The sequence below is a fragment of the Centroberyx affinis genome, unplaced genomic scaffold, assembly GCF_046629955.1.
Source record: "Centroberyx affinis isolate AG114_WGS23_722 - 3 ecotype Tasmania unplaced genomic scaffold, CSIRO-AGI_Caff_v1 ptg002323l_1, whole genome shotgun sequence".
In the NCBI taxonomy this organism is placed as follows: Eukaryota; Metazoa; Chordata; class Actinopteri; order Beryciformes; family Berycidae; genus Centroberyx; species Centroberyx affinis.
Window position 1 is genome coordinate 57,689 of NW_027280592.1, and position 17,204 is coordinate 74,892.

The following is a 17,204-nucleotide window of genomic DNA, read 5'->3' on the forward strand; positions in this document are numbered from 1 at the left end:
ACAGCTATAAATACAAAAATCAATTAGGAAAGGCCAGTAAATATACCTTTACAAGTGCAGAAAGTTTCAAAGTAAAACCAATAAATAAGCAAAATCAATAGATTTCTTATGATTTATAGAACCCAGACCATTCAAATACAGCACCCAGGATACTAAATAAGTAAATGATAAGTAATAGAACATGTTGTACCCTAAGACCGTTTTTTTGGAACTTTTTTTTTAAACAAAATTAACTCAGTAATCCCCATGGCACTGTAGGCCTATTGATAGTTGGGGATAGCCTCCCGAAAAGGAAAGCATGTGATGTCACACAAAGCCCCAGTCAGTCTTTATCAGGACAGTTGAGTCTTGCCTCTTCTTTCCCAGTAGAGCTCACAGACTCTGGGAGGATACACACAGAACATACGGCTGCTCTTCAGGAACAAAGTGATATCTAATTTTTCTACTGCTGCATCGGTAAGTCCCATTAACACTTATCATTTTTCACCATGTAGACTATGATCACTATTCGAGTTCTTGTGTCTTATGGTGCTGGAGATGGATAGAAGCTGCTGAAAGGTTCATTTTTGAAGAGCAGGTTGAGCTGAACACGCATGTTTTAGGGGTACAGGCTCCAGAAACAAAACAACCCCCCAATTTAAATATATTTCTGAGAAGTGTCTGGATGTTTTTGGGGTGCCTAGGTTAGGGTAGTAGTAGTGTACCTCTTTTTTTAATTGGATATTCTGCTCCAGTTTAAGCACAGATGATAGGCAAAAATCATTCATGTACTACAATAACAAAAGTAGATATTCTAGCAGGGCCTTTTGTACACACACAAATACACACCAGTACCTGTTTGTATGCTTATTATATTTGTTACTGGTCCTAATAATAAGCCTAGAATTAGCTGTTGGTTTGTGCTATGCATGGCAGCAATTATGTTTTGTAATTCATAAGTCAATTGAGGAGAGCTTAGTGCTGATGTGTTGAGATACTGTGTTAGTTCCTAAATTGTTTACTTTTAGCACAGAGGGGGAATGTACAAGGCTGGTGAATTTGATCACAGTTGTGCAATCTAACAACAAAAACCTGCTCACATGGTGGACTTCAGGCTCTCAAATGTGTTTCTAATTGGAGTTCCTGACATGGGAAAGTTTGGGAATCCTCATGTTTTGATACAGAAGGCCCATGTAGCTATAAGGAGTAACTTCACTTGTAGGTAAATAAGAGTCTTTGTGTGGCATTGGAGAGATATGGCTGCATGTCTACGTGTGTGTGTTAGAGAAGATATTAATCATCTAAACTGACAAAGGCTTCCTGATGTAGCAGGGGTAAAGAGGAGGAAATGAATAAAGGCTGTTGGTCTGGGTTGCTGAATTGGCTGTTGGTTTGACAACACTAAAATGAGAGCAGCATTTGAAAAAAAAAAATGACACTTACAAAATGATTGACAGCACAAAATTAGAAAAAAAAAATCCATCCTTTAAGGGACAATAAGTGAGTTAAAAATTTGGTAAAAATGTCAAAATAAGACTTTTACAGACTGCATTGAGAGTGATGCAATTCAGATCATGACGTCTCTACAAAATGGATATAGCGGGATACAGTTTTTTGGAAATTGACTCACAGGAACAGATTCAGGGCCGACGGTAACCTGCAGGGAAGTGAGGATGCAGAGGGAATACACAGGAATCCCAGTTCCTCCCCTCAGGTCGATGCTTAATCACAGACTGTGGAGCCCGCAGAATTAAAGACGGCTTAACAAGCCAACAGTGTTACTCCTTAGAGTTCTATTCTGAAATGCTATACTATAATAAATCCATTTTTGAAAAAACAAACAAACAGTGGAGTTCGTTATTCAATATTTCAAAAGTTATAGAGCATCATGGACCTACTAGTGAAGCATAGTTGAATTCAGACAGTACACATACATATACACTATCCATCATTAATGTAATACTGGTACTGATACCACACCACTACTACTACCACCAATACTAATAGTAATTCAACTGATCTGCTACCCATTATATGATGAGCTGAGAAAGGTGCTTCATCGTAAAATGACTTGTTTTTGCCAATTTATTTTGGCTAGATGATTATGACTTGATCCCTGAATTTGTTTGGGAATATGTTCGTTATGCACAAACTGAAAGGCTCGATGTCTGCATGATACCTGAGTTCGTTTCATATAATGTTTATCATGCACCAACTACAACATGATGAATGGATATGTAGTGTAAGCCCAGGTGTGCTGGAAAACGAGAACGCATGACACTATCACATATATCTCATATACATGTATTTTAGATTTTTGGTTCTCCATGCAGATTCTGAATGCAGATTCTGTATTTATTCTTTCTTTGCCGTCTTTGTCAGTTCTTCTACTGTTATTTTGCACAGTCAAACAATGTTTTAACTACTTTTCATTCATACATGACTGCCTAACATGTTTAAATTGTTGGTTACATATGTTAATATAAACCTTATTTGCTATATTGCCATTTAGATACCATTTTCCTATTTATATTCATTTTTTTCTCTGCTGCATCCAATTATTTGCCACTGCAATGACTAATACAATTTCCCCATGAAGATCATTCCAATTTCATATTATCTTAACATGTAGATGAACATATGGAGCATCTGCATGTCAGCAGAGGAAAGCTTCTGTATGTGAGTGAGTTTGTCACACGTGTCCTTACTGTATTTGCCATGATACTGACCTCTGAGAAACGTCCATATTGATGCTCTGTCTTTTGCCAAACTGTGGTTAAAGTTGCTTAACACGCATAATAACGACACAGGAAGGAAGCTGTGGGGAACAAAGGAAGCTAAAGGCCAAATCTGTAACCCAAACATCCAAAAAGTAAAAACATGGGCTTGGAGGCCATAGATTTATTCTCTGATTTATTTACATGGCTCTTGATACAAGGATGAACAGCAGGCAGCAGCTAAATATGAGTTTTTGAAATGTATTCTGAAGTTTTAAAATAGAACTGGCCTATATTGGGAGTTTCACTGGATTGAAAGAAGAAAAAATCCCCCAAAATATAGGTAAATAAACCCCAAATTTATACAGTCAAAAACCCCCTACTTTGAAGTCTGCTTTGAGTCCACTGGGTAATTTGAATATCCTGACAGCAAAACATATTTTCATGTTTTGAATCTTAACACTTATAATTCTGGATGTCGAATGAGGCAATTCTGATAGTTGCTATAAAGTTCATGTACAGATAGATAATAGTTTATCGTATCTGGAGGAAAGGGGAGTGCAGCATAAGGTACAGTTTAGTAAAGATAATAATGTCAAGGAAGCAATCCGAAATATCTAAAACGCAATTCATAGAAAAAAATGAAAAATTAAAATAATAAAGAGTGTAAATTAAAATGAGGCCTACAAATACAAAACGTGCAGCTGCAGCAGAGCGCTGGATCAGGTTAGCAGCTGCTGCAGCTCAGGAAGGATTTTTCTTATTGAACTCTGGGGGGAAATTATTCAGTACAGAAAGTGCTGACATTTTTACCTGTTCCTCCCAATCGCATAAAAATACCCTCCAATAGCAGCTGACCATCTGTACTTTATTTATCATCTGTGATTTGACATCCAAAGTGATAAGAAAACTTTAATATATCTGCCTTTGTCCAGGCTATTTTAAGAGCTGGAGCCAAAAATGAGTGTCCAATATGTTTTCCCCATACTGAAACATCGAGTCATATGAACAGTGTTGACATGGACCGCCAACTCTCCTGCTGACCCAGTTTCCTTTTCTCAACTTGAGACTATTTTCAACTTTCCTCAGAATACCCATGGAGATCCGAGCCAGGATGGATCCTGACTGCACGCTGTTTCTGCTGCTGCTGTGCTCCCTCACTAAGGTGGATACCGCATCTAAACTTGCATTTTTGATGTGTTTTCTTATGGTATGAACTGCGACTCTTAGCCAGCCAATGACATGCTTTCTAAGCCTTCTTGTCTTTTAAAAGAGGACCACATTGGAAATAAGTTATGGTTATTCTCAATGATTTTAATTAGCTAATGCATGACTGATTTTGATTATCAAACAAACTGTAGACATTTTTAATCAAAGTCTCAATCTGTGACTGGAGGTAGTTGAGAAAGTAAAATACTGAAAACCTTCCATCTCCAAAATGTCATCTTTTCAGGATTTAAGAAAGCCTGTCTTGTTTTTAGCTTGACCACCATGCAAGTAATGGGTTTTGAAAGGATTTCATAAACTGAAGGGTGGTAGAACTTTTCCAATCCACAGAAAACCATCTAATCCTTCAATTGGAGTTAAGACATGAAATCCACCAAATTTGAAATTACGAGGTTTTCATATAACAGCTATACAGCCCATTTCTTCCTAACTTTGCTCCTTATTTTCAATAAAAAAAGTTGGTCAGCCAAAGGTAAAAATGATGCAATTTAGAAAAAAAGGTTTTTGTAGTTTTGTAATTAGAGGGATTTGGACCAGCCAATGGCAAATACAGTAGAATATGATCCCAGTAATTAATTTGCTAGTAATTCCTCGTCTTCTTTCTGTAAACAAAACAAAATCTCTGCCTTCAAGTTTCCCTCTTCCTGGACATAATGGCAACAATTACTCACTTCCTGTCTGGACTTTACCGCTCTGCATTTGATTGGTTTTATGATCTGATCCTTCTGATACTTTAAAATGGGTCTGGCACAAACAGACGTCATTAATAATGCATTAAATATAAGGAAGCGAAGCTAGTTGAGGCAGACAACTCGAGTCGAACTCTTATTAAACATCAATATAATTTGCATTTTGTGTGTGTGTGTGTGTGTGTGTGGTGTCTCTGTCCCAGCTGCTTGTGCTAGCGAGCCCTGAAGTCAACGATTTCCAGCGAGAGGAGCATCCTCCAAATCACCAGGGCGAATTTGATGTCACACGCAACAAGATTGCCACGGCCCAATATGAATGCTTCCAGCGGATCTTGAAAGACTCACATCAGAAAAAACCAGGTAAGAGGTACGGCTCTGAAGGCCTGTGATAGCTCAGTGGAAAACAAAACTGGTATTCCAAAATGAAAACTTAACTAGGCTAAAAAGATTAAAAGGTTGTTTTCTCATTTATTGCATGGAGTTTGTTCAACCACACTTATGTTTTCCTATAAATGTTTTGTACACTGAATAGCCTAATAAAGGATGACACTGTATGATTATGAGCTAAAACAATAGAGGGTTGTGAAAAGGTCTTACCTCCTAATAAGTTATGTAAACGTATCTGCACAGAGTCTTGAGAGTAAGGTGAGTTAAAGGGAGAGCAGGTGGCTGCATCCCTGTATTTAAAGAGTGGCCTGGGCAGTACCAAGTCAATGGGGGAGGGAGATACTCTGGTCTATAGTAATGTGGAAGTTAAATTTCCCACATAGAATGGTGACTATATGTAAACTGCTTTACTTTAGATAGTCAACCTATATAATAATGTTTGAAATCTTATTTTTCATTTACATTTTAAGAATGCTTACAATACCTCCTCTTGTAAAGCCTACCCAGTGTTTACCTGTGTTAATAGTTCAGTCCAATCAAGGTAGGGCTGAGGAAGGTAACAGCTTGCTGTGAGGCTGTGGAAGTGGATTTATATGATTTAAGTTGTTATATATAGCATCCTGGGACTTCATCTTTGTGTTTCTTGATTTTTGCACAATATTATTTTTTGGTTAATAAAACCACACCCTTTTGCATTATACCTCTGCCCCTTCTTCAGGTACATCGACATCTTTTTGAAGTTTTTTCAGTGCCAATCAGCCACACTAGCATCCCTATTAAAGGAATAGTTCACCCAAAAATGAAAATTCGTTCGTTAGTCCATACAACAGTCCCGGAGCTTTCCAACTGAAGTATGTTGCAGCGTTCTCAAACGCTATTATTTTTTTAAGTCTTCAGATTTAAAAAAATAACGGAAAATAACCATAAAATGGCTTCATGCAGCTCTTCCAGGATAATCCAAGCCTCTTGAAGCCAACAGATCCCAAAGTGACTTGAAAAGACCAATATTTACACCATTGTTTAGCTGAAATCGCCACTCTAGCTGTTGTTTTCAAAATATGTCACATTGGAAGCCTAGATAGGTAAGACTAGCTCCAATTACCTTTAAATAGTGGTACAAGCAGTAATGCTACAAGGATACATATTATCTGGACCTACCCTGGGAAGCTTGAAAACAACAAAAAGCGTACCATACTTTGCCAGTGTGGGTATGTACATGTATGCAGTGGAACATGCTGTCTGACTCGTTCGCTGTGTGTCAGGTCCGATGTGCAACAGGACGTGGGATGGATGGCTGTGCTGGGATGAAACTGAAGCTGGCTTCACCACAGAGCAGCACTGTCCAGACTACTACGGAGACTTCGACCCCAAAGGTACATTTCTGTGCTCTCTGTGTTTTCTGTGATCTCAACCAATAATGATAAATTGGCTCTTACTAATTAAGTTAACTTTTGAACTTGTCAAAGGGGCAATAAGTAAGATTTTTACTGCGCTATGGCACAAAATGACCATAATATATCTGCAGTGATAGGGTTGTTGATCAGTACCAGTGACTCAGCAATTACTTCACCAGGTGCAGCGATTTCTGGCTTTCAAAACTCACTTTCCAGCCTTTTCTCAGTTTTGGAACGAAAACTTCCCATCCATTGGAATTTCACGACACTCTATTTACATTTTCAACTGCTCAACAATAGAAGACGGTGCGACAAGCAACCGGTGTCACAAGACCTTTAGGTACAAAGGCTGAAAAGCCTTGTTCTCAAGCCAAAAAAGCAAACAAGAAATCCGGATTATTATTCCACTATTTTACGTGGTGATGTATTACCTCTTCACAAGACGTGTCTGTTTGATCTCTGCTCCAATTAGCTAGCTTACTCATCCCTATTGTGAAAATGTTACTTTATTTTTTGTTTCAGCTACAGGCCACCATAGATCAAGGGGGGCAGAAGTTGCATCTTTACAGCATGTTTTGCTTTTCCTTTCCGCCTGATGCTTAATCTAATCTAATCTATGTGTTAACAGAGGTGGCATCCAAAGTCTGCACTGAGACGGGCGACTGGTGGCGCCACCCGCAGAGCAACAGGACCTGGACCAACTACACCAAATGCACCGCCAACACTAAGCACGGCAGGAGGGTATGTTCAAGGATGAGAGAGAAAGGAACATCTGGAAGCCATGGCAGAATATATACACTGTTTATATATATATACTGTATATGTCATGTTATATTCGTTGTGTTTTCTTGCAGACGGCGATGAATCTCTTCTACTTGGTTCTGATTGGCCACGGACTGTCGCTGACATCATTGTTCATATCGTTAGGAATATTCTTCCATTACAAGTAAGTATGGACAGAAGAGTGGACTACAAACACATGACTGCACTACCACCGCTTTCTTTGTAGTTCTTTATATACTATAACCTTATTTATCTAATCTCACTCATGAAAAGTGTTCAGATAAACAGAGGGGTTTATACAATGTGTAAACTGTGGGTTTATGCGATACGATGCGATGCAATTCGATGTGATGTGATGCGATGTGATACGATACGATACGATACGATAGAACTTTATTGTCAGCAGCTCCATTTTAAAATTTTGAAATACACATCATACACTGGGAATCATGCCTGCAACGTACCGATATTGTACGTCAAATTCATAGCTATACTGTTCTTAGCTACTGTAAGTACACTGTTTTGATAGAGTCGACTCCTTAATTCCTGCACTCCTGAGAGCTACAGTCGACTCCTCAGGAGTGGAAATTAAATTGACTTGACTCTTTGACCTGACAGTCCTTAAATTTCATTGCAAATCCATGGCTGACCTCGCAAAAGTGAATCTAGATGATAGAATGTACGTGAGCCTCAGGTGTGACCAAGTCAAGTTTGCGCGAGTCCCAAGTCAGTCTCAAGTATTGAGGTACAAGTCTCAAGTCTAAATGTAGATTACCAAGTCAAGTCCAAGTCAAGTCCATGTCATTAATCTAAAGTCTCAAGTCTAAATGTAGAACAGCAAGTCAAGTCAGAACAAATCAAGAGTCCAGTATCAATTTAATATCTTAAAGAAAACTAAATATCTAGGACTTTTCAATGCAATATGGTTTTAATAGGATAAAAACTTGGTAAGAGCATCATGAGTTTGATTTCTATAATCAGTTTCAACTTCAATAAATTCAATCATTCCATACAAATTCAGAAAACAGAATTTAAATTCAGTCGTCGAGACTTTAGAAACCTTTTCAAGTCATCAAAGTCAAAGTCAAAGTCAAGTCCCAAGTCACCAGAATCCAAGTCAACTCAAGTCTCAAGTCTTCTCTTCATGCATCAAGTCAAATCTCAAGCAATTAAAACTGTGACTCAAGTCTGACTCGAGTCCAAGTCATGTGACTCGAGTCCCCGCCTCTGACGTGAGCTGACTGAACTTTATTATTTCATTGCTGTCAGCATCACAGAATAAGTGATGTGTGTCTCTCCTCTCCCTGATCCCCTCAGGAGTCTGAGCTGCCAGAGGATAACGCTCCACAAAAACCTCTTTTTCTCATTTGTACTAAACTCAGTCATCACCATCATCTGGCTGACCGCAGTGGCAAACAACCAGGAACTCATGCAAAGCAATTCTGTGAGTGAGACTCTTTGCGTCAGAGGCTCAAAGGATTTCTCGATATCACTAACGCACATACTATATCTTAGATTAAATCTGATATCTGCTCAGTGGAGATTTTAGGTTTTTGTGTCGGAAGATGCCGGGGCTCATGCTGCTTTTTTCTGTCTAGGTGAGCTGTAAGGTGATCATGTTCATCCACCTGTATTTGCTGAGCTGTAACTACTTCTGGATGCTGTGCGAGGGAATCTACCTGCACACGCTCATCGTTGTGGCGGTGTTTGCAGAGAAGCAGCACCTCATGTGGTATTACTTACTGGGATGGGGTGAGTAGAGCTTTTCTCAGGGAGTGAGAAGCTTTATCTGCATCTTCTGAAAACCTCTGTCCATCTAATTCACTTGTTAACATGAGAAATTTGGTGGACTTAGAAATTGCATATGGTGCTTTACAGTAGGAATGAAACCCCTAACAATGAAAAGGTTGAGCTGCACAGGGATTGATACCCCAGTATATTAAAATCATTGTAAACCATGGCCTCTTGTGGCTTATTGCTTAATTTTTCTGACTGAGTTAAATCAAATACAGATTTGATGTATTTTAAACATGTGCCTTTCTGTATCTTGTGCAGAAATGTACCAAATGTCATAAATGTACCAAATTTGATCTTACAGGTTTTCCACTTGTGCCAGCGCTGATACACGCAATAGCTCGTCGCTGCTACTACAACGACAAGTGAGTCTTTTTGATTAACATCTCCAAATGCAGATGATCAATTCCAAGGGTATCACTATGCCCAACTACTTTATGTTCATGTATTTACATATAGAAATATTACACAGACTGATGAAAGAAAAGAAACAAAATCCCAAATGGCTTAAAAGAAACATCTCACTTGAAAGATATAAAAGTTATGAAAACAAAATAAAGATGACGAACCTAATCTCTCTACACTCTAATACTCTTTCATTTGCCGCATTTAATTTTGTAGTACTGTAAGGTGCGCGACTGCATATTATGGCATTTATCTGATTGTGTTTGTCCGTAACTTCACAGTTGCTGGATCAGCTCAGACACTTCCTTACTCTACATTATCCACGGCCCCATCTGTGCCGCACTGCTGGTAAGCACTGAACTGTACTGTGAGAAACTCAGGCAAACATGTTACTAAAGGCATACAGCCACAATGGACCATAATGTGTCATGGGTAAAAACCACATAACTGCAATTTTCTTTTTTCTTTTTTCTTTTTCTTACTTGAAATGAAAGTTTAGATGGTTATTAATGTGTTGGGTGAGTTGCATTACCTGTGAGCCATTGGAACCTGTTAAAATCCATTTGTATTTATTCAAAAAAACGTCAGTGTCAACAAAAAAATAAGCATTATTTTCGTCACTCCTTCATTTCTTTATGCAGATATGTGTTTTTACCAGACAGCAGCCATATGTGCTTTATAAGATCTTGTAAGAATCTTTTAACATGGTATATCTCTATATGAAGCATTTCATCAAGATACTCCATTTCTGACATAATTTAAACTGTTTATTGATATGGGAATTACAAGCTACAATGTGTGTTAATGATTATTAACATTGTACTAGTGTGTGAAAGTGTTTTTCTTTGCTGTATCCTATGTATCCTATTACGATTCATGTTTCATGTTATCTTAATAGTATCAGTAATAGTAGTAGTAGCAGTACTAGTAGTAGTTACAGTAGTATTAGTGGTAGTATTAGTAGTAGTAGCAGCAGCACTAGCAGTAGAAGTAGTGGTAGTATTAGTGGTAGTAGTACTGCTAACTTCTTTGAAAATATACCAACCATTTTCTTTATTGTAACATCAAACATCATTCAGTTTGGTCTTTTTTTCATTTCAGGTCAACCTGTTCTTCCTGCTGAACATTGTGCGTGTTCTCATCACCAAGCTGAAAGTGACCCACCAGGCAGAGTCCAGCCTGTACATGAAGGCAGTGAGAGCCACCCTCATCCTGGTCCCACTGCTCGGGATTCAGTTCGTCCTGATCCCCTACAAGCCCAGGGCGCCTGGCCTTTGAGATCTTTCAGTACATCATGAATATCCTCATGCACTACCAGGTGAGCAGAGCACCTCTACAGACTCCGTTATCTAGGGATGCATTCACACCGAGGATGTTTTTAACGGTTTATTCGAACTCTGGAGCATTTACTCCTTTAATTTGGTTTGTTTGGGTAGGTGAGAAGAATGCCATTCGTACTCTGGTAACACCAAATAGCCAAACCGAGATGCCTGAAAATGAGTCAGTCCTCTAACAAGAGAACTGCAGTGCGGTTCATTAGCAGTGACAATTTAATCTGAACCAACTACAGGAAACAACCACAAAACACAAGGTTTTATGGGTAGAAGGAGACAGATGTCAATAATAATAGCCACCTCATGCTTGGAAAGTCTAGCATAACTAACTTCATGTGTTTATAACTGATTTTATAGTTTATAACTAGGCTTGATCTAGGCTTGAGCTTGATCTCTGACTATCCAAAGGCAATAATGTAAATCCAATTAGTTTTTCATGGTTGGATACAATTGCATTTATGGTTTTTGGGGCAGCATTAATGTGTGAAGTTGTGAAGAGTATTTTTAGTTTGCAGGCCCATGATACAGTTGTATGAGCTCAAACGTTTTCTAATCTGGTTCATTTTCATAAGTTATCAAGAAACTCTTTTTTTTTTTTTTTTATTCCCAGGGTCTCTTGGTTGCTACAATATTCTGCTTCTTCAATGGGGAGGTAAGTGCTGAGCTTGATTCATCATGAGATTTGTGACAGTTTTCCATGTTGTCTTTTTAGGTGTGTGGGTCTCACTGGATACAAGTATATTTTATGGTTGGACAGGCCTTCCAGGCAGCTGCAGTACATTTCACTCTCTTGGCATTTATATTGCGCATTGCCAAAAGTATTGAACGCAATCTGTTTATTGCACTTTCATTCAATCCACCTTTTTAACTCATTTTTGTTGGTTGAGTAACTTCAGTGATTTTGGAAAATTGAGTTCCCAGTGTTACATTTTTGGCATTGAGCTGACACTCTTATCCAGAGCAGCTTACAAAGATAAATTTAGGGGTTCAGTGTTTTGCTCAAAGACAGTTTGAGAGTTCGCATGACTGTTGATGGACACAGGGTCTCTTGTAGGGATCAAGCCTGTGGCCTTTCAGGTACAGGACGATCTCTTTATCTCTTCCACCCTGAGTCCTCTTGTGTCTTACATCCTCTTTGGGTCTCTCCTCTGTCAGGTTCAAAGCGTCTTGCGGAGACACTGGAACCAGCAGCGAATGCAGTTCGGCCTGGGCACCTTCGCCCACGCCGACATCTTCCGCTCGGCCTCCTCGTGGCGTCGTCGCTCACGGAGGTCCACCGCTGCTACAGCATCGAGAGCCACGTCGAGCAGATGAACGGCAAGAGCTACCACGACATCGAAACCACCATCCACAGATCGGACAACCCTTACGCGTGAGGGAGGCGCTCGAGGCTCGCCGCTTCCTTTCTCTCCCAATCCTCCGAGATATTTTGAAGATTGATGTGAATTTACAGAAGCAAGCTGGGGAATTTAAGAGAATTTCACCGTCTTCTTTCATCGTCTTTATATTTTCTTGGAATTACTGCCCATGGCAGTTGAGTATTTAACATTAGTATTATTTTTATTTTTACATTTTTCCATCTTCAAACCAGTAAACACATCTTTTATTTTTGACTCATATGGCTTTTTCTGACGAATGTTCTCAAATGGATTTCTTGAGAGGGTTTGAGACCAAACTCACTGTTCCTTTATATATAGTCATCGTTCACTACTTTCCATGATTATTCAAAAAGGCTCTTAAGAATCAAAGCTATCTGCTGCCTCACTGTATGGTATTAACACAAGGAATTATTACTTTTTTCATCTTGTGGATTAAACTTGGCAAAGAGTCCTCCATGAACAAGAAGCACTAAAGTCCAAGAGGAGCAACGTTAGCCTTGGTGGTTTACTTTGCTACGGCACATGGCTCTTTCACACTGAGTTGACTGTTATGGTCTTGCAGAGAGAGAATTTATGACTTTTTCCACGCAGCATTTTGAGGATGTTATACTACCTTTATATCAAGGGTAGCTACAGCCAAACAATCTAATTAGCCAAAACACTGTTCATCCCTTGGCAACTAGCTAATTAACTAGTTGATCATCTTTCTTGTTTTCTCCTGTTTTTTGTTTCTTATGTATGTATACTACTTCGAAGAAAACCTTTCAGACAGTACACATGCCTTGGTAACCATTGTAATAAAGTGTTAATACCTTTGAAGATGTTTTTTGCTGTAATTATGAGTACTTCAGTGCTGCCAGTGGCCCTCGGCTGGGCCTTGTACCAGGTGCAACACTGTTGTACCCATAATCCCAGCAAAGAACGCTCTTTTGGGGTGTTATTGCTTTTATAATGCACTACCAGTGAAACCACTATCACACAATGTATAGTAATTAGCATCAAACAGACTGTTAATCTGGATGGTACTAGAATTGAAAGGGGGCGTGGGAATATGAATAAAACAGCAGGTTATTTGCCCTGCAGTTCTTAGTCCCACATGGAAGGCCGCTCTATAATAGGCTAATTACTATTGTTCTGCAAAATGACCTGACCTCCTCTGGTAAGAATGAATCCCGTCCGGATAGGGCTTTATAATGTAATTTCATAAAGGGATGGTACATATTTCAGAGATAAATAATACTTGCGTCATTGAAGTGGCTAACCAAGTTTTGGTTTACTTTTGGTCCTGAGGTCAGAGGAGTGGGCTAGTAACTGGAACATGCTGGTCAGCTCATTTTTCAGCAAACGTCCTATCTGCAGTAGGCTATGTGTGTGAAACACAGCATCATATGCCATTTGGTGGATGCTTTTATTTAAAGCACTTTCCTGTATCATGGGTGTATACATTTTTAGCATGGATGGCCCAAGTGGGAATGTAACCTCTATCCTGGCATAGACTGGAGTTTTAGTTCTATACAAATATCAGAGGCAGAGCTGCTCTGGAGGCAGAATCTCATTGGTTGAGTTAAACCTAAATGGGCGGAGCCAAAGAACCACAGATTTTCAGAGTGCAAGTTAGCTAACTAACAAACCTAAATGACAAAGAAGGAACTCTTATCAAAATATAAATAAAAAATATAAATGGCAATGACCTCTTTTTTTGATTGATTCATGATCATGTCATGATGTTGGATGGTCAGCAGCTAGCTAACTAGCTTACCTAGATATTTAAAGGTAAGTGTAACTGGTTTGAACTTGGACAGTCAGCTAAGCTAACAAGCTAAGCTAGTCTAACTCTCTGGCCAAGCCAAGCTTGGCTAGATTCAGTTAGTAGCAAGAGTGGTAGGCTTCATAATATTAGCTACCTTGTCTTTTTCACTGGGCTTCAGTCCATGATTTAGCCAGAATATCTGTGGTTCTTTGGCTCCGCCGACCGAGGTTTAACTCAATGGGATTGTTTCTGCCTCCAGAGTAGCTCTACTTCAAGAAATATTTGTAAAACTCCAGTCTGCATGCTTGGCAGTGCTAGTACCATCCTCTACCTCTGCGACTGGACACGTAGACAGAAAATGTCCGTGACCAAGCTAACACCACTTTGACCCAAGTAAAACAAAAAGCCTGCAAGTTGGAATTGAATATCGGGTGGACTGTCCCTTGAGAAAAAGTTAATTTCATTCATTAATTCTCATTTCATCGTTAAAGTTAAGTTAAATAAACGAGGTTCCCAATATGATTTTGTTGGAAACATAAACTTGCCTTGTACAGACAGGTGATAGATATCCACTGAGTTCAAGGTCCTTTGAGCTCATTGTGTTTTCAAGTTTTTCATATTATTCCAATTATTCCAAAATGCTGGAGAGACGTCTGTGACAGAAAGAAAGGCAGAGAGAAACTAGGGTGTGAAAAGTGCATGTTTTTGTATATATTTATGACTGTATGTTGAGTATGAATATGACATATATTAAGACGCAGAATATAAAGAAGAGCATTGTATTTAGACAGCTATTAGTGTATTTTGCATATGTTTCCAGTCAACTAAGATGTCTATGGACTGCATCATTGTATATTGACTCCATTCTCTGTAACCCACAAACCCAGGCTGGTTTGATTAATAGTATAAAGACTGATAATAAGTTAAACAAATTCCCTTTAAAATACTCTAGGAAATAAATAAAATGCTACCTAGAAATTTGAAAAAAGAGCATGTGTGCAGCAGAGATTGGCATTTACAATTATTTCCTGCAAATTATTATCATCAGTTTATTTCCTGTGCTTTAAAAATTTCAAATTTATTTCATATCCAGTTACAGTTAGAGTTAAGGAGTAACTTTCTTAACAGGAATCAGTATGACAAGTGGAGGGCTGCTGGTTTCAGCCCTTTAATAAATTGAATTGCAATCTTAAAGTGATATTTCACTTTGGTATGATATTTACATGTTAGGCATTTTGCTAGCATATCATGTCCAGAGAGATTTTAAAAAGAGTGAGCTGGTAGGGATTGAACCTGTGACCTTTTTGTGGTCTATAAAGATTTATCAACAAATATCATTTAGATGAGAAAGAGCCAGATTAGCAGGAGATTCATAAAGTTTCCTTAACAATGATTTCTTTGTGTGTATTATTTGTAGTCATATCCAGTTTTCCCTGTTTAACATTATTGAAAAAGAGAATTTGGGAAGGAAAAATATTAATGTTGACGTTAGCTTTATGGAATCCTATTGAGGTAAGCCTGCTGTCTAATGAAAATAGACCACTTTTATGGTGAAATTGACCCCAAAAATAAGACTTTTTTTTAAATCATATTTTTGTTAGATTTTCTCACTGGTGGAATCAGAGAATATCACTACTGTTCATAATAAGTGTATTCTAACAATTTACCACACTGGGTTTTGCCTACATTTCCCAAAGTGCACCACATCTTCTCTGTACTGATTCCAATGAGATGAGGGTAAAGAAAATCCTACGCTGGATTTGAAGGCCTTAATGGCCACAAAAGTGAAAGATATTGGAAACCTCATCGCTGTGTGAAAACTCAGTTTAGAGTCAGGATTTGGGTGGAGCTTTTCTTCAATCCCTCCATGTTACAGGTATCATATTTTGCAATAAAATACCTAAACCCTGACGTTGGCTGTGCTCTATTGTGGATTGAAGTGTTACAGAAAGTCAGATATTTATGTTATGCCGGGCATAGGTGTGTTACTTTATCATATCGAATTGGTGGCATGAAAAACTGAAAAAACTTTTTTAAAAGATGTGTCTGCTTTCAATATCTGTTGCTATTAACACAGGCTGTGTTGGTATATAACATAAATGTGTGTTGTCCCAAACTAGACGTACACGTATGTTGAAAATGACTCATCCATCGTGAGAGTCAGTTTAATGATGGTCTGAATCTCATTTTCATTGCTGTTACATGTATAGAGTTTTGTCATAAGATCTTGACAATATATTGTGATGCTCGCTGATGGAGAGTAATACTGTAAATATATAAGGTGTTTAAAATTGAGATTTAACAATGAGGCGAAGTCCCACTCTCAAAACAAAAGGTCTTTGTCTTTCATTCCATTTAAGGTCTCTCTCTCTCTCTCTCTCTCTCTCTCTCTCTCTCTCTCTCTCTCTCTCTCTCTCTCTCCCCCTCTCTGTCTGTCTCTCTCTTGTTTTGAGGCGTTTTTCCGATATGGACAGTCTGAAGACACTTCCGTTTCATTTCCCAAGAGGAATGTAAGAAAATATGTAACCGTATTTTTTTCCCCCCACATATTCTGTTCAGGGTGTGATCTCCTTGTCTGAGCTTTTGAAGTGTTTCCTAGTGAAATATGGGATGTATTATTGTCTACCCCTCTTCCAAATGTCAAACTTATATGAATAGGTAACAAGAAAAAGAAAACCACAAAGAGAAAATGCAATATCTATCCTTTTTTTTTTAAATCGTTATCTGAAGTTCATTGTTTTATTGCCTTTTTCAAATCTCATTGTGGAACAAAACTCTTCAAATATTACAATAAATGTGCACAAATGTTAAATTTTCCTGAGGATAAATGATTTAATCTGCAAACAGAACACATTGCGAGTAGCATTTGCCAGCTATGTGCATACCTTTCAAAGTTTTCCTGTATGATGTATCTGTGGTGTTGCATGACATTAGCATTACAGTAATCATGAGAATATATCTTGCTATGTAATTTCTGTGCAATACACTATCTGACATTTTTATGGAGGCAGTCCATGTAACTTTTAGCATCCTGTTACATCACCATTTAAGCTAACCTAGCATCCTGTGTGGTTTAGCCTATGTGGGCACAAGTTTCCTCTTTGAAACACTGATGAAAAACAAAATCTAAACGGTCACATCTGAAAGCTCTGCATGGACTGAGTTACTGTAACAACAAACCTTTTGTCATGTTGTTTTCCTAACACCACAACACCATCAAATTAGCTGCCTTCCTTTATTTACCCCAGTGGAAATCAGGCCAGTGGAAGCATTGCAGGCTTCCTGTTTCTAAGAATACTTTGCCATTGAACTCTTGATCCGTCTGCTCTTGCATACTGGTAGCAAACACTTCCTTTAAGTCTCATG

General features: G+C 38.5%; 1 protein-coding gene across 1 annotated transcript; it reads left to right on the forward strand.

The window, feature by feature from the left end:
- The first annotated feature begins 375 nt into the window (after nucleotides 1-375).
- Nucleotides 376-16,564, forward strand: calcrlb (calcitonin receptor-like b). The gene is given in 15 exon segments (XM_071533097.1): nucleotides 376-456; nucleotides 3,786-3,861; nucleotides 4,816-4,972; nucleotides 6,262-6,372; nucleotides 7,022-7,134; nucleotides 7,248-7,339; nucleotides 8,494-8,620; nucleotides 8,775-8,928; nucleotides 9,275-9,335; nucleotides 9,657-9,723; nucleotides 10,477-10,634; nucleotides 10,636-10,693; nucleotides 11,320-11,361; nucleotides 11,865-11,955; nucleotides 11,958-16,564. Coding segments are annotated over 14 exon segments (1,428 nt in total). The 5' UTR covers nucleotides 376-456; nucleotides 3,786-3,792; the 3' UTR covers nucleotides 12,086-16,564.
- Nucleotides 16,565-17,204: the final 640 nt, after the last annotated feature.